Source organism: Parasteatoda tepidariorum, chromosome 4 (genome assembly GCF_982258835.1).
Source record: "Parasteatoda tepidariorum strain Cologne lab strain chromosome 4, Ptep-v5.0, whole genome shotgun sequence".
In the NCBI taxonomy this organism is placed as follows: Eukaryota; Metazoa; Arthropoda; class Arachnida; order Araneae; family Theridiidae; genus Parasteatoda; species Parasteatoda tepidariorum.
The window spans coordinates 122,134,377-122,160,050 of record NC_141758.1 but is presented as its reverse complement, the minus strand read 5'-3'; the positions used below and the strand labels follow the sequence as shown (position 1 = coordinate 122,160,050).

Below are 25,674 nucleotides of genomic sequence, written 5' to 3'. Positions count from 1 at the left end.
AAAAATTAAGATTTGTTTGATAATAGAAATTTTTTTCATATGGCAAGCCTATGTTATTAATTTCAGAATGGTGCTTTAAACGAAAACGATGAAGGCAAGGGGGACCAGTTAGCAGAGAAGGAACTACGGGTTAAAACAATTCGGACTTTCCGCCTCCTTCTTTTTTTTATTTGTCTGTTTTGTTGTTAAAATTTAGCATCTAAGTATAATATTTAGTAAGAATACTAAACTGAAAGCTAAATTTAAAGTGAATAAATAGTTTTTAGTAGTTCACCGAATAAAAACATTAACTTACTGCTAATTTTTCCAAAATGATTACTAAAGAATTTCGGTAAAAATTACAGAGCTATTCAGTGTTCCCACTGAGCCAGAAACACGGTAAATTTCACCTTATTTTGGTAGTTTTTACCACATTTTTTCCCTCTGCGCAGATATGTTTTGAATTTAATAAAGAGATAAAATAAAACCACCAAATATATTCTTATGAAATATATCATTTTAAGCTGATCAGTTAGTAATATTATTAGTTTTTTAGAATAGTGCTACATAAAAATTCTTTTCAGTATTATAATGTTTCAATTTTATGCAAATCAAGTTAAAGCGATCACATAAATTTTGTAAGGCAAAAAATTTTTAATGATTATATAATTTGCCAACGAAAGCGGATAAAAAGTTATTTTAAAGAAGAATATTGTTCTTACCTTGGCACTGATAACCTTGTTTCCCAAAGCCCCTGAAAAAAATATTAAAAAGTAAACATTAAATAAATGATCGGATGATTTAAAAAACAAGACGAAATTTATTTATATTTTTAGAAATTGTTTAATAACATTAAAAATAATGAATTTCTCATTTGAAGTATTCGAGTCCTAGCAAAAACCAACAATTTTATGTGATTGTATTCATTGAAAACATTCAATATTTCTATAATAGGCTTTTTAAAATTAACTGATTTAGAAAATTGGATCGTGTTTCTCACTAGAAATTTATTAGTTACCTCGTATAACTGAGTAAATCCTGGTAGTATTATTGTCAAATTATTTCGTTCTCTTATTCTGCTACAATTGATAAAATGCTAATGAATCGTTTGGTAATCGATGAATTTAGATAGATCTCTTTATTTACTGAATAAATTCTACAAATCTGGCTAATAATTGATTACATTCTAATGGTTTGTGTACTTATTGGCTAAATTTTAATACTTTGTTTAAGTTTTAATTAAGTTCTAATTTGGCTAATAATTGATAAAATTTAAATAGATTGTCTAATAATTTACTAACTTCTAATGCTTTGTTTAATAATTGCCAAAGTTCAAATAATTTGCATTAATATTGATGAAACCTTACTATGTTGTCTAATTTTTGATTAAATTCTAATGGATTGTCTAATAATTGGATAAATTTTATCACTGAATTATGGAAATTCTATTAGTTAAATTATGCTTCCAAATCTCAATAAAAAGGTCTTTTAGAAACTTAAATTAGGTTTTGGATCATGTTACTCACAAGGTTTGTTCTTAGTTACAATAATAATAATGGTGCAATGCATTAAATGCTATTAAATTGTCTGATCAGTTTTTTAAACTTGTATAAGCATTAAAATATACTAATTTGACTAGTAATCTAATAATTGATTAAATTCTAATGGTATGCCAAATAGTTGACTAAGTTTTAATGATTTGTTTAACTAATGATTAAGTTCTTATTTTTGATTAAATTCAAATGAATTGTCGAATAATTGGATAGGTTCTGAAATTTTGTCTACAATTTTGTTTTATAGTGGTACATTGTACAATTTTGTTTTATTCTAATATTGTATCTAATGACTGTCTAAATTCTAATAATTTGTATAATAATTGATTTAATTATAATGGATAATCTTAAAATTCTCAAGTTATATCTAATGATTTAATACATTCCTGAAAATAATAATTTTAGTCCCTTTTTTAATTTTTTTATTGAAAAATTGAAGAAATGTAGGACAATTTGAAGTTGTTTAACTACACTTAAAATAATTAATTTAGTTCTGAGGATTAAATTCTTTTAACATTTCGATTAAAAAAGATTCGAAAAGATTATGCTATTTTTTTCCCGCTCCTCTAGCAATCTGTTTCACTCTTATTTATTTATTTTTAATAGTTCAGTTTACATTTTAGTAATATTTTCAGTATTTCTTTCGACTGAAAAAAATCCTCATTATAGGAGAAATAACTGTACCACACATCATGCCTTTCAATCAAACAGGATTTTATGAACACCCTGTATTATTTGTAAGAGAATAAGGATTCTCTTAAGAGCCGCTGATGCGACATAATTCTTTTGAGATAAGAGGAAGCCTTTTAAGGCAGCACTTGTACAATTTCTCTCAACAGAAGATGTTCATATTTTTTTTATCTCGCATTATTTTACTTCTTTGAAATTCTTATGTTAATTTATAATTAGTTTTTAATCAATTATTCTATAGGAAATTCGATGGTACAGTAAAATGGCTAGTCGATGAAGTTGTTTGAAATCTTTATAAAATTCTCATTAAATTATGTATAAAGTTGAGTTAAAAGATAAAAAAATAAAGTTTGAAACCTTTGTTCTTCTCATTAAAATGTCATCTTTAATTACTTAAACAACAATTTTTAGTAATGACTTCAAAAAGAAATGTTTTTGGTGTTGAGGTTAAATAAAACAATTTTTTTTAAGCTGTTTTATTTATTCATTTTTTGGTTACCATATATTTTAATTCTTATTAGAAACATTTTAGTTTTAAAACATTATATTTACTCTTTTAAACAATTGTTTTGTCAATTTTATACAATTTTTTGCTTGATAACTTAAGTTTTCTACTTATAAAATGTATACTTCAACACCAAAATGATGGCAAATATTTTTGTAGTCTAGTGAACGATTTAGTTGTGATAAAATTTTATTAATTTATTCATGAAAATTTTTTGAATTTATGAATTCACTTTAAATAAATAATGATGGAAAAAAAACTTTTAATATATGCGAGAAAACAATCTCAAAATCTTTTTCTTCTTGCCATTCTGTATTGATCATCGTCTGTAATAATTTCAATATTTCTACTCAATATCATTAGACAATATTTATCCTAAAATTAAAGTTTTATTTAATTATATCTCATAATCCTTTTTTGTTTGAAGATTATTCCTTTCAAACAAGAAGGATTTCCTCCATGTTAAACTGATGAAAATCATATCCTCGGAATTTCCTTATTTATTTAGTAATTCATATTTTGGAACAACTTTTTTATTTTATTTATTGAAATGCGTTTTATTGAACTTGGGTAGTATTTCTAAAACTTGAATTTAAAAAAAAATGTAAACTTTGAAAAAGCTTTAAAATTACTTACTATCTTAAAATATAAAATTCGTTTACCAAATTCAGTATAATACTTTTCAATATATAAATTAAAGGAAAAATTATTCTAAATTATTAATTAGTTACTGAAGAAATTAAAAAAATATTTCTGGTATATATTTTCTGCAGGTTAAAGTAGAGGGCGTAAATTCCTTTTACTGTCAGAAGTGTGGCCTTATTTTGTTCTTTATTTATTTCAAAAATTTTAATTTTTATCTCTTAATTAATCTTTAAATTTCTTAATTTTAAGAAAATGATAAAAGTATACAAAGATTAATTACGAAATATGCATGATATTTCGTATAATGTTACAAAATATTTATTATATTTCGTATATCATATACACTCTATAACACGAAAATCGACGCACCAAGAAGGAGTTGTCCGATTGAAACGAAAATTAGTGGATAGGAAGACTATGTACAAAATAGTAAATGATTAAAATATCAGAACAATTGAATAATTTATTGCAGAGTTACAGTAACAAGTTCAATAAGGTGTTGACCCGCCTCTAGCCTGGATACAAGCTGCCACACGGCGTGACATAGACCGATAAAGCTCCCGGATGGTCCCACCCCAGACCATAATGCCTTGTTGAGGGTCGGTGTGGCTTGCAATAATGAAGACCCCGTCTCCAAAGACGTCTTCGATGATCGTCAGGACACAGTTGGAAGCGGGATTCGTCGCTAAAGACTATACGTCCCCAGTCGGCATCATTCCAGCCATATCTGTTCAAAACATTCATGTATACGAAATTTCAAAGCAATCGGATGATTGCTTCCGTCGATTTTTTTGTTATAGAGTGTAGTATATATGATAAAAGTAAACAAAGATTTATACGAAAAGAATTTTGTACATACTTTCAAATTGCAATCGCAAAAATTGAACGCATTTCTTTTATATATTTATTAATAACTGATATATTATTGTGTTATAATAATGTCATAAATATATTCTGTTATAATTATTCGTTAATAATAATCGTTTCTATGAAATTTTTAAAAAAAATAATGACAACGTAGAAGTTACTTTCGTCCTTAAATACGATTTTTAAACTCTCAAACTTTTATATCCTTTCAATAAATAATATTCAAACGTGATTCAAACCCGTATAAGCATGATTCCAACCCGTTGGCTTCGCAGTCAGGCCCGCTCAGCCACCTGGCCGGCTACATTCTTATTTATTGTTTGTAGGGTTCGTATTAGCCAAAATAAAGCAGAGGGTCCCTACATCCCATAAGAGTCACCACTAATAATTAGAATTGAGGAAAAATCATTTTTATGCAGAATTTGGATGTTCCCTCCCCCTCTAATCCTCCAAGATTTCTTGCTGTAGTAAGTTAAACCCGTTTGAAATGTGTTTTAGCGTTAAATATCTTAAAAATTTAAATCAATTAATAAAATCTTTATTAGCTTTCTTAGCTAATTCCTTGTTATAAAAAAAATTAAACTTTTTAGTCAATATTGCCAAAAGCAAAATGTTTCTTTAATCCATAAGAGTTTATTTCAAACGCTTATTAACGCTTATTTATTGAAACAAAAAAAATTAAATTTAAATGAATGAACAGAAAAACTTGCACAAACAAAACAATAATTATGGTTTTGTAAAAAACAATAACTCTTTCTCCAGTCTTTTTTTTAAATTTTCGAATTATATGTTGAAATTTATATTTTGCAACATCTAATCGCTCCCTTATTTAATTATCTTTTTTTCTTTATGAAACGAAAATCGAAAGAAAAGATAAATTTTTCTTCAACCCATTTTTTATTTTTTAAAAACTTTTTGATGGGATAATATACAAACTCATTTATCTAATTGGGAAAATATTACTTTATTGAATAGTTATGACACATAAAAATACACTTTCTATTATAACTCACAATTATTTTTCTTTTGATTAAAAAATCATTCTTAATGAAAGAATGAACAGAAATATCCTCCCTTAATGATGAGAGCGTGCACAAAAGAGAAATAATAAATACAGAATTAGCCAAATTTAGTATCGATATTGATTTTTCTTTTAAGACACACTTCGCTTGTTTTAAACAGGTTTCTCCCATTTTCCTTCACTTGTAAGTTTAAAATTGTATATCTGCGTACATAGAAGTATCATTTGGATGCTTTGCATTTTTCATGTAACTTTAATTTGAATTATTTTCGCAATTAAATTGATTATTTTCACTTATTTTTTATCGAAAAAAAGTATTTTGTGGTTTTAAAAGTTATTTTTTTAAAATAGCAACCTTTAAACTTTTTCTTAAAAAAAGTATTTTGTGGTTTTAAAAGTTATTTTTTTAAAATAGCAACCTTTAAACTTTTTCTTAAAAAAAGTATTTATTTCTTATTATATATATATATATATATATATATATATATATATATATATATATATATATATATATATATATATATATATATATATATATATATATATATATATATATATATATATATATATATATATATATATATATATATATATATATATTATATATATATATATATATATATATATATATATATATATATATATAATATATATATATATTATATATATATATATATATATATATATAAGTATATATATATATATATATATATATATATATATATATATATATATATATATATTTGGCTTTCATACAACTATGACTGATATCACCTTTTGATTTATTTTTGAACTCGGGAGAAAATGGACGTAACATTGATCGTTTGCTCTTTAAGCAAAACCAATGGTTTTTATTTACTTGCGATATTGCGAATAAAAATTGATTCACTATTAAATAGTGCCTTTTAGACAATTCGTTAGAAAAGCAAACAATTAGTAAGTTATTTCCTATTTGTAATTTTTTATACTTCTTTAGAACTATTACTGATATCACTTAAGAATTTATTTTTTTATTTGTACTCTTGGGAGAAAATTGGCGTCAACATTTATCGTTTGCTCTTTACATAAAACCAAACGCTCTTATTTATTTTTAATAAGCGATTTTATTAGAAAAGCAACCAGTTGCAAAATTTTTCTCTGTTTATGATTTTAAATTATTTTATACAAACGTTACTGTTATCACTTACAAAATATTTTGCATTAAATGGCGAAAATCGATGTTTCAGTCGTTTGGTTTGAGTGATAAAAACGATCGTTTTTTCAATATTCGATGATACGCCATTGTTGAAAGCGTTTGACAAACTGGCTCTGAAAATCGTTTAAAGTATCGTCAATGGGACAGGAGGCGAACTTTATGTCCCTTAAATAGTTCTAAAGCGAAGTCACACTACGAAATTAGCGGATTTCTCATGCACAATGTTTCGTCTCTAAAAAGCATAAACTGTGACGTATCTTTTTTTTTCTGCTCCCAAACGAAGTAAAAGAAATGAAAAGTGTGATTTCTTGCCACTAACTTATTCAGCAGATATGGGACCTTTTATTTAAATAAACACTTATGGAAGAACTCAAAGAAATGTAAACTTTAGAGTCAAAAATGCATACTGAAAATAAATAGAAATCAATAAGAAATAAAAAATGTCTTACAATAGAGTTTTTTTTTTTCATTATTCCGCGCTCTCTTTTCTGACCGTTCATCTTTGAGATAATTTATAAGTGCAAATCATTTTAATCATATCCTGGAAGCTAATTAAATTTCAGTTATCAATTAATAATTTTTTTAAATTAATCAAAACCTCAACGAAATATAGCAGTAAGTTTCAGAAATTATTAAAAAAGTAAGTTAAACGAAATGAGTTATACTAAGAAATGTAACTTTAGAGTTAAAAAATATCCTAAAAATATATAGCAATGAATAAGAAATATAACATGGTCAAAAAATGTCTTCTAATGTTGTTTTTTGTTTCCTTGTTCCATGTTCAGTTTTATTACCATTCATCTTTGAAATCAATTAAGGTGTTATGGCGCAAACAAAATGATATTAACATATCAAATTAAGCATAACATATTAATATATTAAATTTCAGCTATGCATTAATGTTTTTTTTAATTAATAAAAAACTCAGTGAAAACAAAAAAAGTAAGTTGAACGAGTTGTACTGAAAAATTTATTTTTAGTGTTAAAAATGCATCCTAAAAATATATAAGTATGAATAAGGAATAAAATGCTCAAAAATTGCTTCAAATGTGCTTCAGAAATTATTGAAAAAGTAAGTTATATGAAAAAATAAGAAAGGAATTAGTTTCCAACTAATTAAATAAACCATTTACGTTCTCAAATATGCTTACAAGTAATGCGTTTTCAAAATAGCTCATAATAGTGTTTTTTATGCCTTTTTTTTTCTTACTCAATTTGTTCTTGGGATCAACTTAAATGTTTAGGGTGAGAAAAATTAATCATATCCATAAAGTTAATTTAAGCTCAATTAAAGAATCGCCTTTTTAAAATGAGTTAAAGCGACAAAGTTTATTGAAAACTTATGAAGTTTAAAGAAATTTTACTGCCTACTCACAATATTGTATTCGAATAGTAATTTATACAAAAGAATAAAAAATGAATAAGCCTAATATGTTGTTAGTGCGTTCCCAAAAAGGCCTAGGAAAGATATTCTTTTTCATTCGGTACTTTTAACCATTTATTTTTGAGATCAATTAAAAGTCTTATGGTGTAAATAAAATGAATCCTATTTTTATGAAGTCATTTTAAGGGGTACCCAAAAAGTGACCCAAATATTGAAAAAAATTTATTGCTTATAATAAAACTTCAAACTATTTCAAATGCACTGAAATAAACATCATCTCTCTATCTGCATTTGTAAAAATGTTATGAATGATTTTAAATTACACTAATATAGAAACTTGCTCAGCAGTGCTTTTTCTCATAGATTATAATTTTGTGTTTTAACCTTAATTAAATCCCTAAGGAATTTTTTCCATTCAAGATAGAGCTTCGATGTAAATTTTTTTATCTTAAGTATAATACACTTATTTAAACTGTGCATGGAATAAGCATTTTATGATATATTACAATTCTTATAGCATGTTATATATACCTAACAGGAATTTTTAACCTTTTTTTCCTACTTTTTTACAAAATAATCTATAAAAAATATTCTAACAGATATAACAACAAATGAATGCACAAAATTGTTAAGATGAATATTGCAACCACTAGGAAAATTTTTTTTAAATATGTTAAAATAAAAAAAAGGCCTTAAGTAAAAATTTTGAATTTTTTCAATTTTTTTAAAAATTTAAAAAAAATTTAAAAGTTTAATAATTTTTTTAAGGTAAATTATTGATTATAAGTTAAATGAGTATGCAAAGCATCCACAAAATATATGATTTTAGCTTTATTTTAAAAAAATCATTGCAAGGGTACCCCTTAATTTTTAGATGTGTTAACTAAACATTAAAGGTATAAAATGATGAAGAATTGAGTTTCACATTTTATTGCGCAAAATAAAACACGGAATATTTGATGTGTCTCGTAATTAGGATCTCCTTTTAATACATTAAAGAACTCACTTAAAATGTGACATTTTTTCTCCCGCAGAGATAATCATCATCAGGGACAAAATAGGCCACTACTTTTTCTACACATTTTGAACGCATTCGTAGAATACGTTCAAAGATAATTCAAAGTAAAAAAAATAATTTTTTTATATTTATTATTTTTTATTCTTTAATTTAATACTGGTCAAAAAATGCTTGAAATGACGCAAGTGATTTCTTAATTTTTAAACTTTTTAACATTATTTAACAAATTCAAGATTTTGAACAGAGTGAGTTGAATATTTCTTTGAGAAAATATTTTTAAAAATATGGTTTATAGATTACTTTATAGATGCTAAGGAAAGTGTAGTTTTAGCGCGTAACAAAATGATTTAACAATTAATCTTACATATTTCTTCGATGTTTTTCATAAGCTTTGTACGTCGAACGAAAGGTCTCCTAATCTTTTTGTCACGTAATTGTGGAAATGTCCTTCTATTAGTTCTCCTTTGTTCAAAATCGTTAGTATTCATCCATTCAAATACATTCCTTTGAACACTTCAGATAGTTTTATTCAACTTGTGCGTAATTCGCTAAACTGTGCACACTCGAAAAAATTAGAGCGGCGTTGTATTTTATGCTGCTATATTTTTTCACACTCGAATATAATCGAGAATTAAAAATAACAATGTGTTTTTCAATATATAGTCTGCTTTTTTTTACATTAAAAAAATGGAATTTCAAAAAATCTGTGCGTTTATTCATTAAGTTTAATTCATTTGTTTTATATGGGACAAAAAAGTGTAATAATTAAAAGGAAATAAGTAGTTTCAGGTTACTTGTTTCGCATTAATAAGCTCTGTGAGGATGTTACAATATAATTTATAACTATTATACGTTATTAATTGTTATGAATTATTATCCTAATTAAAAATACTTTTTTATGATTAAATGTAGTAAAATGTACTTTAAGCGTCAATACATTTTCAATAGTCTAATATCCATGACGTATTTAAAGGGATTTTCAGTAAAACTTTTTGCTTAGTTTAAGAAAATAGGGTTTAATAACTTTTTCCCAAACCCCTAATCTGCTCATTGTTTCTATTTAGCCTAAAAGTATTTGGGCCAAATACTATGTGTGAATCAGGCTTATTATACAGTTCTTATTCATCTGAAAGTATCTGAGCTAGACAATATATGTTTTAAATGTGACAAATGAGAGAGCTTCCAATGATATGTCATAACTGAACCGACTGTGTGAATTCCTTTACAATTAATACCACTGCTAAAAAGAAAAATCCTTTCAGTTGAAAACATCATTTATCAAATTTAAATGATTTCTGTTTTTTCCCCGCCCTCATCTAAAAATAGAATTTGGCTGAATACAAACTGTTTTAACAAATCGGTTGCAACATTCTGAAAGTGTTTCCAAAAATCTGAAGCATAAACAAGAAAGTTAAATATTGCCATCGAACTGCAGTTTAGGAATTGTTAATTTTCATTGAAGTTACTTTCATGGGAACTAACATCTCGTCAAATGTTCCTACTTTAAGAATGATGCTTTGCTAAATTGTATTTTATAGAAAAACCTTTCAATGCCCTATTTTTTAGAGATCGATCTGAATAGGATTCTAAATTGTCAAGGCCCATTGAAGTTTTGCTTAGCAGGATATTATAAGGATTATTTACCCGTCAATGCTCACTGTTCCTTTTTTAGTGATGAAATATGAATTTTGCTGGATTTTAGAAGGAAGGAACCCGATCATCGATGGGTTAAATGGTGTTTTTAGGGTGGGTTTAGCGGTGATGGATCCCATCACCCTAATTATTTATTTCAACAAATATTTTAAACAAATCACTTATAATTTTAAGTGTTATGAACACGTTCAGACGAGAAAACAAAAAATTCAAGACAAGATCAATACAACTACTCTGAAAAAAGAAAGTATAGTCATAACTACCAGAATATGGTAAAATTTACCACGGGAACATCAAAAGCTCAGTGATTTCTGCTTTCATAATAATTTTGGTAATTAAAATGTATTTTTACAATATGTGGTAATATTATCCTGACACCACTTAGAGCAGAGGTCGCCAAAGTGGTCTATATAGACCCCCAGGGGTCTATTTAACAAAAGCGGGGGTCGATCTGAGCCAGGGGGTCGAATGGGGGTCGATCCGAATCGGAAGGCTCGATTGGGGGTCGAAGAAAAAACAGTTCTTAATACGCAAATCACACATACCTAATTAAGTATGTAAAATTTAGGATTTTTTTTATAATTGACTTAATATAAGTTTCTTTATAGAACATAAATTAATAAACGTATATTTATTTGGGTGAAACAAGTATTTACGTACCAGCACGCAGTGACACGAACTCTGCACATCTGGTTTTTAAGTCATATACATATGTGCGCTTGTCCAAATGTCACGTGTGACGAGCATTGACGCTACAAACGCAAATATCATATTCAGTTTCAGCTATCTTTGCAAACTGTGAACAGTATTGAATATTATAACAGTATTGAACAACAGTATTGAACAGTGTCATTATTAAAACTTTTATAGTTTTGGATAATTAGTTATTGTTTCGATAAAACCATTCGTTTAGTTTAGATATCAATTTTAATTATCAATACATGTAAAAAAAGAAGGTAAGCATTAATAATATGGATTAGTACAGCCTGCGACAAAACTATAGCACACTTTGTATCTTTTTACGAAAATTACAAAATTTTTGAAAATATTATTATTTTAATCTGATGTGTATCTTTAACTGTTCTTAAGAATAACAATTTCGTATGAAATAAGTTTAATTTAATTTCCAGTTAGCAGTAAACAGCAATAAAACAACATTATTGCTGTTTACTACTAACTAGAAATTAAATTAAACTACTCATATCAAATTAAAATAATAATATCTTCAAAAATTTTGTAATTTTCGTAAAAAAATACAATCAGCTCGAAGCTCGAAGAATACTGTTAGGCTTCCAAGTAAAATTAAATGTATTTAGATCCTCATTGCTAAGCAGGGATTATCAGTATTTTTCAAATCTACGACTATTAGAAATAAAAGAAGAAGACTTGGAAATATATACAGGTCATCCTCAAAAATTGAGCGACGATTTTAAACTGCGCTTTGTTGATTTGGAAAACATAGACATCCCTGATTGGATTAGAGTGCCATTTTCTGCTCAAATTGAAAACGTGGACATCAACCTGCAAGATGAGCTTGCTGAATCATAATCGGATCTTGAAGCACGCTTTTAAAAATTCCACAATAAGCAAATTCTGGACAAATAGAAATATAATGCAAAAATATGGAAATCTTTATGAAAAAACTCAGCTATATATGCTAGCAATTCCAAGTTCCCATATGGTGGAAGCCGGTTTCAGTCACGTAAATTCAATCTTTACTAAGTACATAAATAAATTGAATGTTGAGTTTCGAGGGGATTTAAGATTAAAATTGACCAATTTTGAACCTAATATAGCGAACCTTGCAAAAAAAAAAAAAAAAAAAACACAAGGCACACCCATTTCATTGATTAAGAAGCAATAAATCTGTAGTTACTTTACTTATTATTTCTACTTATTTATAATTACTTATTATTTAATAAATATTAAGGTATTTAAATTTCAACATTAATGTATTTTTCATAAAACTACTGTGTTTTACAATGTACTATTACTTTAATAAATGCTTAAAATCATAAAATAAATTCACAAACACAGTATCTAATAGGGTTTATTTTTAATTAACAGAAAATCACTTTTATGGGGATCGATGGAGATTTCGAAAAATTATGTAGGGGTCGATGATCAAAACAGTTTGGCGACCCATGACTTAGAGCATTTATTCGGCTAAATTTTCTTTTTAGTTTTGTGTTTTTTTACTAAATGAGTGGTATTAAGAACTATACTTTTGAGAAACAGAGTTTCCGTTAAACCCTATTAAAGTTATCAAATGAGCACTTATTTTTTTGTACAAATATTTTTTGCTGGCATTCAAGTACGAAAATTAAATTATAATATGATTCCATGAGTTCGATCATCCTTAAAAAATCAATATTCGAAAAATAATATGAAGTGTGTTCCACAAAGACCATCCTTAACAGATATATTCCTTAAAAATATTAATTTAAGGAATAGTATGTTTACAATAGAGTAAAATATTATTTAAGTAAAACAAAAATATGACGAATTGATAAAAACCAGATCAAAAACTTTTAGATTGTATGACAAAACGCGGGGTTAAGAAATTAAATGAAACACATTCACAACCGACAATCAAACTTGTTTTAATGTTTTCACATTAACTTTGTCACAAGTGATTTGTCAGATTTCAATAGCAATTTCCTTTTGACTACGAGGTTTTTTTTTTATCTTGATTTTTGTCCATAGTTTTAAAAATATATATCAAGGGTGGTGATTAGGGAGTATCCAGTAGCAGAGTGCTTTCTTATAAATCCAAATTTGCCTTAACGCAGTGAGACCATTATTGTTCAAAATTCCACTTTATCTAAAATTCTTACGCATAAAAACTTTGCTGTTATGTTATAACGGCCATATATGGCAGTACTTTTACTTTCGTTACTTGTACCGCCGGTACAAGTAAAAAGTACGTACTTTTACTTGTACTTCGTTACTTTTTAAATTTAGTACTTTTACTTGTACTTTCGTTACTTTTTTAGGGAAAAAGTACAAGTATTTGTAACGGAAATGTCGAATGAAATCGTTACTTTTTTCTAAAACTCGGTAAGCTTTCTAAAAAAAAGAGAAAAAAAATTTAATTAAAAAAAATGCTTATGATTTTTTAATTTATAAAATTAATGTGCAATATGTATGCATTCACAGCTAACTTCGTGTTTAAATACCTTGACCTCCCGTGGAGTGCTTATTCAGCGTGGCTAAGCACGTTCTGAGAAATTCTCGCAGCAGACTCAGTGACACCACTTTCAAAATGCAATTATTTTGCAAAATGAATAATATTATTTTGCAAAATATTTTGCAAAATGAATAATGAAAATATTAATTAGCAAGTTATTTTCATTCATTTTCGAGTTTTATGCATTTATTTAATACATTTTAAATAAAAAATGTTGGAGTTTGCTATTACGTTTTTCAATTTTCTTTTTGAACTCACTAATACATTTTTGTCTTAAAAACATTTTTTACTAAATACGTTTTTTACTAAAATTATGTTTATGCCCGACCTTGTCAAACTACGCACAGTCAAATCTCTAAGAACTTCAGAACTATTTGTGCTATTGAAAACTATTATAATTACTATTTTAACTCTTGAAAACTCGAAGGTATTAATTTAGCCGCTGATACTAAAATTCGTTTACAAATTTTTTTATTCCGTTAGGCAGAAATGTTCGGAAAATGATTTTCTCGCATGACTTCAGCATTAGCCATTGTTACAAATAAACCTGTAGACTGTTCTGTTTCAACTTATACTGCACATTCAATTATTTTTTACTAGCTCAAAGATCACAAAGCTATCTGAAACCCCGTGTTTGCTTTGTTTATGTTTGTGCTTTTAAAACGTGTTTCTACAGGGTAAAACAATTTTAAATCAATGGTAATTTAAATAAATAAAAATAATAAACTAAAAATTAAAATCAATAGATAAAATTTCTTTTTCGTGCAAATCCATAAAAAGTTTGATAAAAAAATTATATTTGATTTTAAAACTATATTATACGATTAAATTATAAAATTATATTATAATATTCTTCCAAATTTAAAAATAAATTAATGCCCATAACTTTGAAAATTAAAAATAAATAAATAACAACAATTTTGCAAAAACATTAAGGAACATAAGAATATTATTCAATAAAATTTTAGCTTACTTTGAATTTTCGATTTCCTAGAAATGTACTTTTAAATCGTTACTTTTTTTGTTTAGTACTTGTACTTTTACTTGTACTTTTTACTCGTTACTTTTTAAAATAAGAACTTTTTACTTTTTACTCGTTACTTTTTTTAAAAATACTTGTACTTTTACTCGTTACTTTTTAAAAGTAACGTTGCCATATATGATAACGGCAAATAAGCTCACCGATGAACCGTTAAATAGCGTGGTGACGTTGATCAAAGGAGTGTAAATGTGTTTGGCTCATACGGTGAATGAAGTTGTTTCGATGCGTGTCTATAAGAATTGTGGTCGGAAAAAACTCGCTGCCGACAGGAATTGCTTCAGTTTACAAATGAAGGTTCCTGAGAAAACATTGCGACGGGAGTCGAACACAGGCGGCTAGAACAGCCTTTATTCAAAAGATGCATTTCATCCTGATTGTATGCGGTGTTTTTCTTACTATGGATCTTCACTGAGGTGGCCACCAACATGATGTTTATTTGAACATTCTGGATGTTGCCTTTCCAATCAACATCTTCATGAAAAGTTTGTTGCCCCTATTTTTCATGGAGCTGGAAGAATCTCTGACTGGTTTTACAGACACTCAGATAGTCAATTACCTCACCTGACTTGAACCCCATTGAATATATGTGGGAACAACAGGTAAAACGCCGAAATACTCGCAATTTGGTGGATTATTACTGGATTCAACGTACCTTGTGGACTCACTTCCTAACCGAATCCAGGGGTGGTGTTACACGCTATTAAATGATGTTTTTCATGATTTCTCTAAGGGTGACTAATTTTTTTGTCCGGTGTGCTTATATTGCTATAATGCTGTTAGTAATATTTCATAATTCTATTTAGTAATTTTATACAATAATAGTAAAAAAATGAGATAAATTCTTATACAGTTTATCTTGTAAGCAAGAAACAGAAGGAAAAACTTTTATTCTTTCAAAAAGCTTTTTCTTCGAAACACGTTTAGAGGTACTTAAAAAAAATCTCCCATCATTTTCTTCCATTGGTTTATTTGCATTTTATTTTTCAAAAAATGAAACTTTTGATGAGAAATAATCTGCAGGGTAACCGACATCCAAATAATTCCGTCATTTATAGTGTTTTCAATGTGAAAAAAAACAATACTGTTTTTAGGTTCTAATTTTGTTTCTCCTCTTACATTAAAGCAAATATAATGAGTTCATTCATGACATTTAAGACATAATATGATGTTTGATCAAGAATAGAAAAGGCTATCTATGTCAAACCTATTGTTAAATCTCTTACGAAATTTAAGTAGTTTCAAATGCCATTTATATTATAACCATCGTTGCACAGCAGACCCAATTTCGGGTTGACGACTACTCCTTGTCATTTTGAACCAATCCAGAAGACAAGGAAACTCCTGGATCCAGAGGTAATATTTGTTACGGGAACATGGAAGACTTTGTGACCCAACAGATTTAACGTACACCAGTCACCATTTACTGCACGAGGAGTCTTCAGCTGTCGGGGTCACGACCTGTTGTGCATGGACCCTTACCATCCAGGCTGCAGTTAAAGTGTGAGTATGGTTAATATTTTACAGTAACGATAATACTATTAAGCATAGTTCATTGAAGCACGCATCAATGCTATACAGTGAGCAAAGAATCAAAGCAACAAAAAAAAAAGAATCACTTTGAATAACTCTTGATTCAATGATCACACTTTCAAGTACTTGAACTGAAACGTAATGATTGAAGCTTATTAAATATCCTATTTTTTAAAAAAAAATTAGATTTCTCAGGAATTATTCGAACAATTTAATTCAAAATTTGTTATTTGCCCTATAAAATTACAATCTTTTAAAACGATGTAAAAATTTGTTGAACTAACAATTCAAACTTTTTCCGACTATTATCAATTAAAAAATAATAGGTAATGATTTTAAAAAAATTTATAATTGTATTCAAACATTTTTAAATTCATTTAAAAAGTTTTAGAAATCTGACGAAATGCGCATCAAAATTAAAATAACATTCAAACTTTTGACAGCTCTCTTGACCAAACTATTGGGACTATACTTTTGCGATTGCAGTTATGGGTCAGAAATTCAAAGCTATCTGATTTAGAGAACGCGCGTTTTTGCTTAACTTAAAATATCGTCTGGGCAAATTAATTATCATAGTTGAGCTCCTTTAGACCATGAAGAATAAGTGCCTGAGAAATCCGATCTTTAGAAAAAAAAGTTATTCATTTTTTTTTGTGCACTCTACTTTTATCATTTATACGAATTGCAGTTTATGTGTATTTTAAAAATCATGCAATTTTAGTAATCTTGATGCACATCACAATTTTTTAATTAAAAATTATGAGTTTTTTTTCCATTGGTTTATAAAGTATTGAGTGTATGGATCTAATAGCCATATCGGATAATAGGGTGTTTTTTGTTGCACTTTTTATAGGCGTTTTCAATGAATGAGTTTTTTTTACCTAATTTCATCTTTAATACAGTGTCGGTTTAAACAATCAATTCCTACAGAGGTCAACTTTTTATTAAACAAGTTCTTCTCTCCTAAAATGAATGATTTGAATAACATCATGTGGACAAAACATTGTGTTGATAAGTATTTTATGAATGATTGAACAAGAATCGCAGGTAGCCAATGAGTGAGTCGGGAAATAAAATAACGATGCACAAAATCCTTCGTATAGCACTTTTTTAAAACTATTAGCTCTTTTTTGGTGGTCGAAATTTTGTAGCACGCATTTTGCGTGAATTTTAGTACATCCTTAGAAACAATTTTTGTGAATTTTCTTGCTTACTGCGTGAGTTAATGAATCCATAATAACGTCATTTCGATCTGATTTGTGGTTTAAGTGTGATGTAATTCCTGATTAAATTATTCTTTTTTATTACTGATTTCAGTTGTTAATACATCGATTGACAGATTTGTTGCAACTGATTGTAAGACTCGAGGAATTTTTTTTTTTTTTTTAATTAAATTCTATCGAGTTCATTTGGAAAAAAAAATTTTTTTTTTGAAATGTTAAAAATATTAAACGCTTATAAATCTCTTAAAAATACAAAAAGTTTTGTAACTCTCGTCGGATTGTCAAAAAAGGAAAGAACAAAGATGATCATCGGAAACCTCTTTAAAATGATGAAAAACACTTTGAGATTTATGACCATCGAAATTATTTATTCGAGATAATTACTTCAGAGTATGAAACTGGAAATCTGATATAAAAATGTGAGGTTAATTAAATAAATTGTTTTTTTCCTCGATACTTTCCTCTATAATTTTTAAACATTCATTCGAAATAAAATTTGAAACATATTATTTTTTAAATAGCTTTTACAAAAAAAGTTAAGCATGTTAACTTTATTTATACATTTGAGTTAAATCTTCCTTTTCTATTTATTTTTTATTCGATTTCAATTGGATGACACAAAAAAAAAAATTTTATTGGCAATTTGTGAGGAAAACATTTTTTTTTTCCTTTTAAACTATCTAATAAATAGGATGTTCAAAAAAATATGGGATTAGATTATTGAATTTAAAGAATATTAATCCGTTCGAATATTAATTAAAATGATAAATTGCCACGATACATTTCGGTAAGAGTTTGTACGGATTTTTTTTTTCGCGAAGCAGATATACACTGCCCACCATAATAGCATTAGTTCCCAATTTTGCTTTAATTTTATATATTTTTAGAGTATCACAAAATAGTCCATTTTATGTCTTTCTTTTTTTAATTCCTCTTTGAAAAATTAGAATTTTTAAATTAAATCAGGAAGGAAAAAAAACGAAAAACCTCCTGTCGAAACGGGTTTCATTCATAAGTTCACTATACGGTTATAACGAACACTCGCTTTATCGAGCATTAAGAGAACTGTACTTACCAGATGAAGTCTTTGCAGTGTGAACAGAAAGTGGGTTGTTTGAAGAAGCGGGGGATGAATCTGTGGTCTTTGATGCAGATGACGTTCTTTTTTTTGAGGGCCCCTTTCCGGGCCCTCGACCTGAAAGGGGTGGCGTCGTTGTTACGGTACATATCATCGCCTTCCGCCATCTTGTTCATCATCTCCCGCATCTGCTCCGGCTCTTTTCACGCAACCTCAGATACAATTCGATGGAGGCGCTGCCAGCGGCGACTTCCAAGGATGAGATGGTTCATTCATAATCGTCTGCCTTTTTCTCGATCGGTTTTATCGCCAAATCTTCTCCACTCATCCTTCGCCAATGGAATATTGAATTTGAAATTCACCTTGGCGTTTATTTCTCTTTAAAAATTTCTGAAAACGCGTAATTTTCGTGCTAATGATGCGGTGAAGGAAGAGATAGACACGCATTTTTTTGGTTTTAACGCTGTTTGGTGGGGAAAAGGCTGATTTGTGAGGATAAATTTTTTTTCGTATTTTACCTTGGCGATTATTTTCTATAAGAATCCGACAAACGCTTAAATTTCGTGTTAGTGATGCGGGAAGAGAAATCCACACAATTTTTTCGGATTTAATTCTGTTTGGTGGGGCTGATTTGAGAGGATTAAAATTATTTATTTATTTGTATATTAAATTGGCGATTATTATCTTTGAGTTTCCGATAAACGAAAGTTTTATGTATATAATTGAGATCCTTTCGAAATGTATTGGAGTATCGCACAATCCTTTCATGGAGAAAATGCTGATTTGTACGAGTTAAAATTAATTAATCCTTATTTCACGTCGGCAATTATTATCATATAAAACCATTTGTTAGAGCCGCTCAGAGGCCAACCGAATCCCACCAATGGCTGGTAGATAAAAATTCTGACACCGGCTTGCACTGACCACGTGAAATATCCTCACTGGTAGAAGGATCATGGTTTAAACTCCCTTTGCCGTCAGACTAACCGTGGGAGGTTCTCGTGGTCTTCCTCTCTATGTAACGCAAATGCGGGTTAGTTTCATCGAAAAGTTCTCCACAAAAGCAATTTTCTCCCAATACTCGATCTAAGTGTTCCCTCGTCTTCTGGATTGAGTTCAAAATGACAAGGCTGCGGAGTTGAACATGAGTAGTCGTGCACTCAAAAATTAGGTCTACTGTTCTATGACAATTATAAAAAAAAAAACTAAAAATTAAAAAATAAAACCCTTTGTTAATGATAAAGCCGGAAATCCGTTCGAACTTTAACGGGTGAGATTCGAGGCTCTCTTTTGTGCTGATTAAAATTCCACTTTGGCGATCTGAAAATTTCTTGAATCGCTTATGAATCATAATGATGCGTATTAAGGAGAGAGGAATAAAACTATTTAGTTGAGAAATGCTGATCTATAGATTAATTTAGTCACTATTAAATTGTAAAAAAAATCGAAAATATTTCCCTATTCCTGACGTCGATAAAGAAGGAATCAACTCTTTTAGCGAAGAATATAAAAAGGTCTCTACAAACAATAAGTAAGCAGATTTTTGTCAAATCTAATTTTAAAAGACTCTGTTTTGGGGAGAATTTATTACCAGAATAGGTAATCCTTTGTAACTGTTTTGTTTTTATGTGGAAAATAATTACTAAAAATGCTTACATATTATTATTATCTGTTTATGCAATTTGTTTTGTAAGCGATTACTGTCATGCACTCCAAAAAAAATTTTTTTTTGAAAAAAAAAAAGAAAACGAGTTCAGTGTACCTTGCATCTTGAATTTTACTCATTGAATTCATTTTGAATTCTTCTCTTTTAAACTTGTTAATTAATTGAATATGAATATTCATGAAATTGAAAACTTTTTTTTTAAAATTAGGCTTACATAATTTAAAATAAATAAAAAGAATTGTAAATGTAACACCAAAATGCTACTAGATAAAATTGCAAGATGATAAAATTGGCTCAAGGTGCAAATTTCTTCTAAGCCAAACATAATTATTTTTTTAATTCTGGTTAAAGAAAAAAGGCGGTGTTAAGTTTTTCTACACACTATATATATATATATACTATATTTTGAACTTATTATTTTTTGTGGAGTAAAAATGTAAGAAAGTTATTTGATTCAAAAAAGCAATATGCTCATTTATTTTAAAAGAAATTGTTTAACTATGAAATTAAGAACAAATAAAAAAAAATTCTTTACACAGCAAAACAGAGTAGACGAAAAAAACAAAATTTCTCAGTAAATTCAAGGCTGAAAGGTAATGAAATAAATCGAGAAAACGTAAATCTGACCAAATCTCTATGAGTCATGACGTAAGATTTAATTCCGAAAAAGGATTAATTTAAAATAAGCAAATTAATACTGTTTATAATAAATAATTATTATTTCATTTCCATTAAAAATTTACAAAAAACATTAATTCATGATTCTGCAATGGGATATATAAAATCATACTTGGAAACAATGGATCTGGTTTCAGGACTCGACTGAAAAAGAGTTGTAATGAACATTTTCGGGTAGAAAATGTTGTTTAAAATCAATGATACGTAATTGAAATGAAAAAATTAATTTTAAGAATATATTTTATTTATAAAGTTTCTAGAGAACAGAAAGTGCCAGAAAACAAACATCACTCTTTAACAATTATATAAGTTTTCGCCCAATTTTATTTGGGCCGAATGAAGCCAGAAGTAATTCAATACTTATTCTAATGAAATTAGATTTAAAAGAAAGGATAAATTTAAAGCTTATGGGAGAACTTTGTACTATTTAATATCATTTTAACTGCTTCCCTTAAAATAAAGTTTGAAAAAAAAATGCAAAAAATCATCCTATTTTTTCATTTTATTAATAAATAAAAAAACAGAACATAATACACAAATTCTAAGATGAAATTTCAATTTTTTTACGTGTAAAAAATATTTACCATCAGTTTACTATCCCAAATAAAAAAAAGTTAAATATGAGTCCACATCTTCTGAATTATCAATAGTGATCACTTTTTATTTGCACTTCTAGAATAAAGTATCACTCGTTGCAAAGAAATTCTCAAGTTGTAAAAATAATTAGTTCTTCAACTCGATGCAAACAAATTCTATTAAAAACACCATTTCATTAAAATTAATAAAACAATATATCTTTTTTTCTAAAATCGTATCATCCCATTAGAACTAATACATTTTAAGCCGTATTTCATAAAATGTATTAAAATTCATTTCTGTCCATATCTGACGTCATAAAAGCAAAATCACCTACAATAGAAAAGGTCATGCCAGCTCTCTTATTGGAAAATAAAATTACAATCATTTTGTTAGTGTTTCTTTTTTAACTTTTAAGAAAAATTTGTTGAACAGAGGAGCTGGTAAAATCCTATCGTAATATAAAAAAATTTAAACCAAATTTCACAAAGAAAATTATGTACATAAAGTTCGCCTTAGAATATGTGAAAGATAATTTGCTCATTCTAATGTTAAGGATGAAGAGCAAAAATAAATGATAAATATTTTAAGTAAAATGTGGAATGACAATAATATCTGGTTGATTCTTTGAAAGCATGACAATTCGAAAAAAAAATTCTGGTTAGATGGGCCATGAATTGTTTAAATTACCGTCATGTACAGGATTTCGTAGTTTTTGAACTTTGACATGTAAAAAAATTATGTTAATTCAATCTTTAGTAAAATTTATCGATATTATATTCATAACTGGACTCAGACGAGTGAATTTGATTAATATAGGCATTATTTGCGTGTAATATTTACAAATAATGAGTCAAAACATACCTTGCACAAAATAGCCCCCAAGTGGGGCTACTTTGTGCAGCGATAGGAATTCAGTTTAATAATCATGTTTTTAGTAAAATAATGATATAAAATTGTTAAAAAATTTAATTGTTGACATTTTTAACAACAAAAACATCAAGATATGCAAAGATATTAGTTTGAAAATAATTTTCAGCGTTAAAAAAACATTTTTTATAAAGAATTTTTTCTTAAAAAGAATGTTTATTTCAAAACATTTGAGTTTAAACAAAAGAAAACCATATACATTTTTGAACATTGAAATGGATGAAATTTCAGAAATAATAATTATTACATGTTCATTAACATTTATAATATTGATGAATTTAAGCATAACATGCTTGAATGAACATGACAGAACTTGCTCTTCAGTTTCTGTCAAAATCACCTGATGTCCTATAAAATATATCTTTATGTGTTAAATCTTTTGATTAATTCATTAGAAAAATCTTTGTAGAAGAAAAATAATAGTTTACCAGCACGTTTCACGTGTTTCTTGTGAATTTTATTCGAGATAGTATTTCTGTGGATTTTGTACTTCCGAGAAGCTTCTGCAATCGACATACCACCAGCAACTGCTTGCAAACATTGTTGCAGCTTTTCTAAAGTGTAATCACGGTAGTTTCTCGTTCTAGGCATTTTTTTTATAACGTCTGACAGTTTTTCTGTCGAAAAAAAAGCGAATGAAATTTTGCACAAAGTAGCCCCACAGTGCATTTTTTTTCATTTTTCGTTTATTTGTTATTAATTTTCAAATTTTTTTAACGCTAACATGATATAATTGTTTATTGATATATAAATAAAAAAATTGGTTTTATCAACGTCTTTGCATTTCACAGCTAAAGTTTTCGACGTCCGACGTTTTCGGAAAGTTGTTGACATTGGATAAACAAAACACACTCTGAGATTGTTTTAAAATTCGAAAAAATTTTTGTAGTAATAGAGGAGACTTCTATCTTCAAATTTCACACATTTTTAACGTGAAAAAAATATAATACTGAATAGCAGCACTTGAAACGTGCCAAATTCGAATTGCACAAAGTAGCCCCCGCTGCACAAAGTAGCCCCACATCTTTTATCCACCGTAGAAAGAATCAAAAAATTTTCTGTTGCTGATATGTAAGGAATGAAATTGTGTATAATAATCAATCATTAAATAGATAAATAACTTTAATGACATACAAGCATATTACAATCATACATAAACTGGATATTTGCTTTCCCTCTTAGCATTATACTGTTTAAAAAAATTTCTAGTAACTGTGTCAATGTCCTGGCATTCATAAGCCAGGAAAATGACAACCAGGGTAATGAAATTTGCCATTTTACAGCATTAAACTTTAATTTAACATTTCGGCCTAAGACGTTTACTTTCTGCAAAAAACAACAAGATTTCTTGAAATAACTCAGGTAGTTTATGTTATTAATAATTTCAAGAAGGCAGGAAAATGACAGCCTAATCTCCTTGTAAAATTTTTTGAAATAGATTTTAACTGAGAAAATTGGTTCTGAAATAAGACATGTTCTGGTAGGAAGGTATTCTAATCAAATATTAGATATTGATTGCTAGTGCTATCTATTTTGGTTATAACTAAATAAAAGTAGTTAGGAAAATGACAGATTTTCTTGTGACAAGCAAATTATTGACAGAAAAAATTATTTTCAACGAATTTTTTGTAAATAATACCCTCCGGATATATTCTAGAAATGCTTACAACGGTTGACATAAAAAAATTAGACATTGAAAAATTTATGGGATGTTTTGAAGCTAGTTAATATTGGAAATATTGTTTGTGACATACCAGGAAAATGATATTTTGAAATTCAATTAAATTTTTCAAATACAAAAAACAACCAATGCTAGTACTAGGTCATTTTAAAATATTAACAGCAATGCTATTTATTAAAATTTTTTAAAAAAAAAGTTCTTTTAGTAGTCTTCGATCTTGGAGACTGTCAATTGTCGTATTTCGTGAGAATCACCCATCTATGTAAACTCACATCCCATTAATTAATTTTTATAAAACGCACTCCGAGAAATTTCTGATTTAAATATCATTAGATAAATCGAGAGCGATAAAGAGAGTTAAATGATTGTCTTTTCTTTCGATAGCATAAATTAAATATTTTTACTTAAATAAGCTAAAATTATATATTTTTTGTAGTCGGGTATATATTTATAAAATATTCTGCGAGCGTAAATACAACCATAGATTACAAGGTTTTGGTAATTATTAAATGCAAAGAAATAAGAAAAAAAAATTTAAAAAATATAACAATTAAATAAATAGAGAGAGAGAAATGGATAGATCCTTAAATAAATACATTAAATAAATAAATAATCGATTCATAATTTTCGCAAATATTTTCAAAAATTATCATTTCCAACAAAATTATGATGGAGATAAAAACAGTTCTTAAAAATTTCAGTTGCTTAAAGAAACAGACCCTAAATTAATAAGTTGTAAATCACCTAGTGTGATAATTTATGTTCCAAGCCTAAGTTCAAACTTATTTTGTTATTAGTTTGCTGTAGAGTTTGGGGGGGGGGGGGGGGGGTAGTTGTTTACATGATGCAATCAATTACTTGTAATCGGGATTTTACGCAATCGTAACTTACGATTAGAAATGTAAACGTGAATTTTAGCAGTCATTATTTTACAGTTAAAATTATAGTCATAACTCTAACTAATAATTAATTGAAGCATTTATAATTACATAATCTCTTAACTAGAAGTATAATTTTGAATATGCAATAATTTATGCAGGTAATGTTTATTATATGTAAACATTTCTATTTTTTCCACACACAAAATGATTTTTCCCTATACTAAAATCATAACTCTAAATAATAATTACCCTCGATTACAAATAATCATATCCACTTGACCACAATTATAATTTTGAATATGCAATCATTTATGCATGTAATCTTGATTACAAGTAGTGAGTTTTATTTTTTTCTCGTACAAAGTGGCTTTTATTAGTACTATCGCAGTATTTAATTTGGCAAGACCTAACTTGAAATATTAAAAAGAGGACTCGCAAACAGACCCTTATTCTTAATTAATTCTATTTTTACGCATTTTAATAATATTGATTTTAGTAATTTTAATGATTTTATACTTGATGATTTTACTGTCATCGCTTTTGCTGATGATATTTTAATTCTGGTGAGTGGTCCAGTTTTATATAGATTTGATGCTCTGGTGACACATATTTTAACCCAACTTTTGGCCTGGGCGGAAACAAATAAAGTGAAATTCAGCAGGGGAAAAACCCAACAAATCACTTTTCTA

General features: G+C 27.7%; 1 protein-coding gene across 1 annotated transcript in view; it reads right to left on the bottom strand.

Moving 5' to 3' along the window:
* The window catches only part of Pkc53E (Protein C kinase 53E), a 56,447-nt gene extending 37,594 nt beyond the window's left edge, over positions 1 to 18,853 (bottom strand). The window contains exons 1-2 of the mRNA XM_016059539.4: positions 18,571 to 18,853; positions 702 to 733 (exon numbers count right to left, since the gene is read on the bottom strand). Of these exons, the coding sequence (XP_015915025.1) occupies positions 702 to 733; positions 18,571 to 18,761 (223 nt within the window). The 5' untranslated portion in view covers positions 18,762 to 18,853. The remainder of the gene's footprint in view (positions 1 to 701; positions 734 to 18,570) is intronic.
* Between the last annotated feature and the right edge of the window lie 6,821 nt (positions 18,854 to 25,674).